Source organism: Pollachius pollachius, assembly GCF_949987615.1.
Source record: "Pollachius pollachius genome assembly, chromosome: 5".
NCBI classification, from domain to species: domain Eukaryota; kingdom Metazoa; phylum Chordata; class Actinopteri; order Gadiformes; family Gadidae; genus Pollachius; species Pollachius pollachius.
Genome location: NC_136938.1, coordinates 8323345 through 8332261, shown reverse-complemented (window position 1 = coordinate 8332261; position 8917 = coordinate 8323345). Strand labels below are relative to the sequence as shown.

Below are 8917 nucleotides of genomic sequence, written 5' to 3'. Positions count from 1 at the left end.
TTTGATTGATTAGCCCCCCAAAAACCAACCCAAACTACCTGGACACCGGACTACTGAAGTATATACAATCGTCATAAAACAGGGTTCTAAATTCAGATTTAGTGTTTTAATAGTTGCAGTCGCCATAAACCACTTGCAAATATTAATATGATGTTGAAAAACAATAATAATAAGGAGAATAATAAAAAAAACAATAATACATACAATAATAATAATAACAATAATAATAATAATAATAATAGCGTAGGCCTGCAAAGTGCTTAATGTGTGAATAAGTAAAAAAAAGAATCATCTATGTTATCAAATAAATGGGCGGAAATGTGAATATGATCTATGTTCAAGGCACATTATACCCATATCGACATATCTTTATTGTCAGATATATTTACACATGCCAGTGTTGTCATGCTGGTTGGGTTAGGGCTAACAATATTATAAGTCTGTCTGTACATGTCCAGGTGATTCAAGAGATGGTTGTAATAGGGACAGTATCACTACAGCAAAACAAACATTTCCATGATCCTTTCAGCAACCCATCAATTCCCTCCACTTTCTGGATGAAGCCAAACTGGCAAACAGGCTACTGCTCTGATTTCTCCTCCTCATTGTTGTTGTTGTTGTTGTTGTTGTTGTTGACGACACCGGCTTGTAGACCAAGCCCTGACTGCCTCCTAAGAGCCTGAGGCATCAACTTCTTCTTAACAAACAGTTTCTGGAGGAATGTGTTGCTGACACTGTATGGAAGGTAGCTAGAGAGGAAGTACATGAAGCCCACTCCGGGCCCAGCGTAGTAGCGCACGCGGGGCTGAGGGGAGAGCAGAGCCTGGACGATGGCATTCACCACAGGGCTCAGGTCCTCCGCAGCATTCCTGGCATGTTCCTGGAACAGCTCTCTTGTCTCGGCCAAGTAGTCCTCCCCGTATTCCTCCAGCAGAGCGGGACCGAGGTTGAGGAGAAGGTGGTCCTGCTGCCTCCCCCAGTAGAGCTCGTTACCCGGCTGACCTGCAAGACACAGCCGGGATTACTTCTGGACCCACTATCACTTACGAACACTAGTTATCACTTATTATCACGATTCACTTACTATCACAATCTGTCAGTAACTATCACTACTCACTAACTATCAAAAGCTATCAGTAACTATCATACTCACTAACAATAACTAGCTTTTAATTACTATCCCAAGCTAACTGTCCCAAACTATCACTAGCTATCACTAACCATCACTATCTATCACCGCAACTATCCCTAGATATCACTATCAGTAACTTACTAGCTATACTATCACTAACTATCGCCTGCTAGCCAATTTCGCCTGTGTTAGCGTTGTGTGATGGTTGGGTTAGTGGGTGTGATAGTTGGGTAAGTTAGTTGGATAGTTGTGTTAGTGAATGTGGACGTTGGGTTGCTGAGGGGTTTTACCTGTCCTATATGACGAAGGCAGGATGGTGGAGACTTGGACCCCCCAGGGCTCCAGCTCATGGCGGAAGGTGTTAGTTAGGAGGTTGAGTGCTGCTTTTGACGCACCGTAAGCTGCTAGACAGGGGAAGGGCTGATCCCCTAAACCACAAAACCGTCAGGTCAGTTACACAAAAATCCATGAATAAGTTACACCTGAACCAATAAGCTAGTAACACCCAAAGTTTCTTGTTAATTAACCCCCAAAACCTATGAATTAGGTACACCCCAAAACCCCACAAATTAGTTAGTCCCCAAAACCCCATAGAGAAGTAACACCCCAAAATCCAAGTTTGGACCTTAAACTTGGTAACCTGAGTATTTAACAATACGATCATATAATTGATAATAATGCACACCTCTCAGCCCCTAGATCTGTCCGTCCATACCTGCAGGGCTAGATACGGTCACGATGCGGCCCCTGCTCCGGCGGAGGAGAGGGAGGAGGGTCTTAGTGACGCTCAGACTACCGAAGAAGTTGACCTCCATGCAGCGGCGGTACGTTGACATCAGGGAAAGCTCTGCATCCCCAAAGTTCACACACACTCCCGCATTGTTCACTAACCCCCATAGACCTACACACAAAGACACACGCACAAACGCATGCACACAGACACACAAACACACACAGCACAACATGACGGTGTTCAGTACTGTGGTACTATGCTGTTACTGTGGCACTATGTTGGCGCTGTGTAAAACAGTTCTGAAACAGTTCTGCTGCATCACCTCCACTGACCACCAGAGGGCAGTCTCTCCTCTTCATTTTAAACCCTTACATGCCATCACGTTTATTTAGCTGAAGCTTTGTTCAAAGACACTTCTAAAAAGTGCATTTAACAATGAAGATCAAATCCCAAAAGTGCAAGAATCGTGCTAGAACATAAAAGTCAACAAATAAGCAAAATGCTGTGAGGGCTAGATCATAATACAATTATTATTATCATTTTTATCTTTATTATTTTTACCTTATCATCATCCATTTTCTAACTGTTGGATTTCAGTAAGAGTACGTAAAAGGTGTCGGGTGTAAGGACACCCATCAGCTAAATACCATGCTCGGCTAGCAACCCTCTAACTCTAAAACTGAACCCTAACCCTCTGACCCTAATAACCTTGTAACCCTGTAACCCTCTGACCATTACCCTCTGTCCCTAACCCTGCAACCCTCTGACCCTAACCCTCTCACCCTTATTAACAAACCCGAACCCTTTCACCCTAACCCTCCCACCCTGAACCTCAAACCCTAATAACCTTGTAATCCTGTTACCCCACCTCTCTGACACTAACCCTCTATCCCTCTGACCCTAACCCTGTAACCATAACCCTTAAACCCTTACCCTTTCCATCTGACCCTAACCCTTTAACCCCTCACCTTTCAGGCCCAGCTCTGTCTTGATGGCCAGCAGCATCTGTTGGACCTGTTGAGGCCGAGTGATGTCCACCTGCAGCAGGCTCAGCCTGGAGGAACATGCACTTCTCAGCTCCATGGCACCCTCCCCTGACAGGTCCATCACCGTAGCAAACACCTTGAACCCCAGTGCGTCCAGACGCTTGGCTGAAGCCTTCCCAAAGCCGCTGTCGCAGCCTAGAGGATACACAGATCATCACACTCATTAATAACCTTATTAGCCGTAGTTATGGTAAGAAGAACGCTGCAGAGATTACTATTAAGACTGGTTAAGCAACTAGGGTAAATATATCTTTGAGCACTGTAGGAAGACACATCTAGGGGTAATGTAGGAGGACAGAATATCTAGGAATAGGGGGATAGTATATCTAGGAGTACTATGGGAGGACAGTTTATCTAGGAGAACTGTATGAGAAAAGTAGATCTAGAAGTAGGAATACAGTAGATCGGGGAGTAGGAAGAAATATTGTTTAGGAGAACTGCAGGACATTATATCTAGGAGGACGTTGAGAGGAGAGTATATTGAGGAGCACTGTGTTAGGACACTACCTAGAAGTACTTGGGTAGGAGAGTATACCTAGAAGTACTGGGGTAGGAGAGTATACCTCGAAGCTCTGAAGAGTACACTACAGTGAAGCAGGAAATAGTGAACACTGGGGATTGGGGGAGAGATGGACTTGGCACTGTGAAACTGTGAGACAAGTGAGGTTGGACTGGAAAAAGTCTTATGCAATAGTGAAGCCCTCCAACCGTGGCCTCCGAACAAGAAAACAAACATGGCCGAATGCAGTCAGAAGTGCATGGAGGGTTCCCAGTTCAGCACATCTGTTAGTGGGCGGAGGCCCAAGGAAACTGTCAAGGTACTAACAAGCTGCTATGTTCATGACCACTTAAGAGAATAGTAGTACTGACATGCTGTTCAATTCCACAGTACATAGTACCATGTTACTAACACACTATATATCATAGTACCAGATTACTAACAGACTATAGAACATAGTACCATGTAACTGCTATGTTCAGGACCACTTAAGAGAATAGTAGTACTGACATGCTTTTCAGTTCCACAGTACTAACAGACTATAGACCATATTACCATGTTACTAACAGAGTATAGAACATAGAACCATGTTAATAACAGACTATATAACATAGTAACAGGTTTCTAACAGACTATATAACATAGTACCAGAGTACAGATTATAGAACGTAGTACCGTGTTACTAACAGAATGCCCTAAGAGAAGCCCAGAGAATATTCTGAGTAACAGACCAGCACATGTTTGCATGTTAACAACGTATTCAGAAGTTCTTATTGGACAAGGAGAAGGCGAGGTAATCTTTTGAATAATAGAGCTGCACATGGTTGCATGCAAACAGCTTATTCTAAATGAACCTTACCCTAGACCTCACCTCTAGGCCTCAACCGAAGCATTTAACCCTAACACTCTCGCCGTCACCTTTATCCCTTAAACTTAACCCTTACCCTTATATCATGCAAACTAAGTAACACTAACCCAAACACCCCAAGCTTTTATGATGATATGAATTATAAGAATAATTACAATAATAATAGCCATGACAATAATTATCAAATACATATGACAATTATTATTCATGCTTTGAATATTAACATCAAATACTCACAATTATTGTAATAAATGTAATATTTCCCATATAGATGCATTTTCTCACATAGGTCATATTTACACACAAATAGAGTATTGTTCAGACATACATTACCAGACCCTCTCACTGACCCTGAAACATCTGCTTTCTATGTCCTTTAATATAATGTGATACTTTCAACATGTAACCATATTTTAATATTGTTATTATTATTATTATTATTATGACTACTATTATTATTATTAATACTACTACTACTACTACTACTACTACTACTACTACTACTACTACTACTAATAATAATAATAATAATATTAATATTAGATATCTGATCCAAAGAAGAATGTGTATAATAATAAAATTCACATCAAACATATTGAAAGCAGATTTAAAGACACTCACAACATATTGAAGCAAGATATAAAGTTATTAATACACAGAATACATTAAGGCCATATATAGAGACGTTTTGGACTCAAACACACTGAGTTCTCAGAAGAGACCTTCTCACAACACATGGACCAATACAATCCTGTTCACTCAAAGAAGGTGGAAGCCAAGATTACTGAACTTTGAACATGCTATACATAGCATGACAACAGTAGTTCAAACACGATCATGACAACTTTTTGGACAAGCGACTAGTCTGTGTATCCTAACAGTGAATGTTTGTTGGGGTCATGTGCTTTTCAATGAAACTCAAGTTGGGACTGTTAACCTACAACCACAATATCAATTACTAAACTCGCTCTAGCAAAGCATTCTAGCATTCTAACAGAGCACTCACAAACTCTCTCACACACACACACACACACACACACACACACACATAGAAAAAGAGCAAAGCATTCAGACACAGCGTTAACCCGAGAGGTTGAGTTGGTGGGCTAGGTTTAAGTTAGGGGCTAAGGTAAGAGGGTTAGGGTTGGTCTAGACTAGGTAGGGGTCAGGGTTGGTCTAGAGGTAGTGTCAGGGCTAGGGTTTGGGGATTAGGGCTATAGGAAGGAGTCATTGGTGTAGAGGTAGGTGCCAGGGTCGGTGTAGAGGGAAGGGTCAGGGTTAGAGGTAAGGGTCATTGTTCGTCTAGAGGCAGGGGTCAGGGCAAGCAGCAGGGGCCAGGGTTAAGGCAAGGGGTAGGGGTCAGGGTTGGTCTGGAGGTAGGGTTTAGGGTTGGTCTGGAGGTAGGGGTCAGGGTTGGTCTGGAGGTAGGGTTTAGGGTTGGTCTGGAGGTAGGGGTCAGGGTTGGTCTGGAGGTAGGGTTTAGGGTTGGTCTGGAGGTAGGGTTTAGGGTTAGTCTGGAGGTAGGGTTCAGGGTTGGTCTGGAGGTAGGGTTTAGGGTTGGTCTGGAGGTAGGGTTTAGGGTTGGTCTGGAGGTAGGGGTCAGGGTTGGTCTGGAGGTAGGGTTTAGGGTTGGTCTGGAGGTAGGGGTCAGGGTTGGTCTGGAGGTAGGGTTTAGGGTTGGTCTGGAGGTAGGGGTCAGGGTTGGTCTGGAGGTAGGGTTTAAGGTTGGTCTGGAGGTAGGGGTCAGGGTTAGTCTGGAGGTAGGGTTTAGGGTTGGTCTGGAGGTAGGGTTCAGGGTTTGAGCTAGGGGCCTAGGCTAGGGCTAGGGGTTAGGGCTAGAGGTAGGGGTTGGTTGTTCTGGATAGAGGTAGGGGTTGTTGTTTGGGGTTAGACTGACCTGTGATGCAGATGGCCCTGCCCTCGGGGGCCAGGAGGGCGTCCCTGGAGATCCGGGCTGAGCGGAGCCACCAGGCGAGCCCCAGGGTTAGAGTGAAGATCAGCAGGGCGGCCGGCCAGAAGGCCCACAGCCACTCCATCAGCACAGAGGCCCAAAGCCTCGCCACCAGGGCAGGCCAGCTGCTGAAGTGGAGGGGCATAACCCTCTGCAAAGCTCCCATCAGCATCAGGGTCAGCACTCCTACGTAGATCCACAGAGACAGCCCATGCTCCTCCATCCTCCTCTAGATCAGTCCAGGTGGCGGTTAGGGAAGTGTTGGTTTCTCACCACCGCAACATTGTTGAGACAGAAAGCAAGGGGGAGCTGCTGTCTATGTTTATATAGAGCCTGGGGGGCAGGGCTAAGGCCTCTGTCTCCAGCCAATAGAAAAGATTACACCCCCCCTGACCCTCCCACATCACTACTACTAATACTGGCAAAGCACTTTCAACACAAAGACATACACACGCAAACGCACAACACACACACATCACTTTACACACACAATGACCTCACACACACACACACCCAGACACATGCACACACACAGACGCTCACAAACACACTCACACAACCACTGCAACCAACAGTTTCTCACACACACACACAAACACTAAGGCACGCACACACAAATCTGTATACATTTTTCCCATTGTTTTTGAGGAACTGATTAAATAGCTGTAATTTTCCTGTGAAATATATTTTGAACACCACTTCCTTTGAAAGGAAAAGATCATGACTCGTGAATCAGCCTTAGACAAATTAATAACAAACACGTACATTGTCTATGGTTCTTTTGGTATTAGGTTTATATCCCTAATGGTATATTGTCTATTTTCTACAGATTGATTTGAGTGTTATTTAAAACAGGAATACTGCCAACCTATACTTTTTACCGAGCTTTACAGGAATACATCCATTTTTGGTCATGGCTTCATTGATGACAATAACCAGTTTGTGATTTATCTTTTAATAGTTATACCCCTGCCCATTTGACAATACAACTAATAAAATACAGTACAAAATAACCCAAAGTGGCGTGGTAGGGAGAGAACCCATCCACAAAAAGTTGTGTGTGTGTGTGTGTGTGTGTGTGTAAAAGATACGATTGCACCAAAAAGACAGGTAAAGATGACAGATTTTATTTTTAAATGTAGTTTAAACAAAAGTTCTCTGGAAAACTAAATGACCCTTCTACTTCTCATGGATACATCATTCTCATCGTCTCTGTTTTAAAGAAATTTGATGGTGTTCTTATGGCACAGGGTCTCCATCTATAGTCACCACCACTACCAGCATCTAGACTCCATCAACGGGGAATCTAATCTCCTGGCAGACTTCATGTATCCACCTTCCATGAGTTAAGATTTGAAGGTGTCTAATCTCCGAATGTATTGTTATTAAAAAAATTATCTTGTTCATTTTGACAGATTGTAACCTCTCTCCTGAGGTTACAATATGTAAACCAGGTATGCTACTAAGGATACGGGAAGGAACAAACAAAAGAAACATATCCAGGAAAACCGTCTTTATTCCCTTGGAGGTAAGACACAGAGTGCCTGAATCCCCCTTACAACGCCTTTTTTAAATCAAATCCGGACAGAGTTACATAATGTCTTTGTCTGTCATGCCTGTGTGTCGGAAATGGTCTGTTTCTGTGGGAGAGCGAAGAACAGAGAGGAGTATAAATCGTTAGTTACTCATTAAGCTCCTCATCAACAGTCTCACTGTGGGGAGACAACAAACAGGAGTATATATAGTTAGTAACTCATTAAGCTCCTCACCAACAGTCTCACTGTGTGGGAGACAACAGGAAGGAGTATATACAGAATAGTAAGTTACTCATTAAGCGCCTCACCCACAGTCTCACTGTGGGGGGGTGGGGGGGGGCGCAACAGACAGGAGTATATAAAAATGCAGTTACATTAACAGTAGTGGCAGAAGTACACATATTCTTTACCGAAGTAGAATTACAGATACTTGTATAAAAAAGACTGGTAAAAGTAAAAGTACTGCTTCAACTTCTTTACTTAAGTAAAAGTGACTATCAAAGTTAAACCATTCAAACTTCAAATAAAATAAACAATAAACTGATATAAAGGAACATTAACGTTGCTCCAATGTGCAATAGATTTTCAATATCAGCAACAGAATTCAAAACATTGTGATCAAAACCAGAACCCACTTCTGGTCTAATTAAGCCTTAAACTCTTTTTTGTTAGAAATTCCCTCATTTCTTCAGGACTACCAAAATCTGTTTAGGTTTGCACAAGACTCAACACATTCGCCAAGAATCGTTCTTAGAGCCGACAACTTCCCTGTGAAGTTGATTTTATTTTTATTCATTTTTAAATATGGCTATGGATGGGGAATGTCTTGTCATTGCTCTGCTTTGTATGCAATGTTTGCTGTTTCACTTTCATCAAAACTCACTTGCTATGATGTTACGTCTGCATGATATGCATCAACAGCAGAAGTGGGAAGTAACTCGTGGTTAAGTAACATTTTCCAAACAGGCTTGTTTCTTTACTTAAAATCCAATTGAGGGGTATTATTTTTTATTATTTTATTATATTTTGCATCATTGCACGCCTTCCCAATATCAAGACAGATTTCAACCTAAATGGGCCTGACAGAGACAAAATATAGAAAAGACCATCACCTTACATATCCATCGGTCAGTGTTGGCAAATACTTTGATAC

At 42.7% G+C, this 8917-nt stretch overlaps 1 protein-coding gene across 1 annotated transcript; it reads right to left on the bottom strand.

The window, feature by feature from the left end:
- hsd11b2 (hydroxysteroid (11-beta) dehydrogenase 2) lies at positions 1-6502 on the bottom strand. The gene is made up of 5 exons (XM_079736119.1): positions 6176-6502; positions 2834-3046; positions 1848-2033; positions 1423-1560; positions 1-1002 (listed from the first exon to the last, which is right to left on the bottom strand). The coding sequence occupies exons 1-5, from the start codon at positions 6450-6452 to the stop codon at positions 581-583; spliced, it is 1236 nt and encodes a 411-aa protein (XP_079592245.1). The 5' UTR covers positions 6453-6502; the 3' UTR covers positions 1-580.
- Between the last annotated feature and the right edge of the window lie 2415 nt (positions 6503-8917).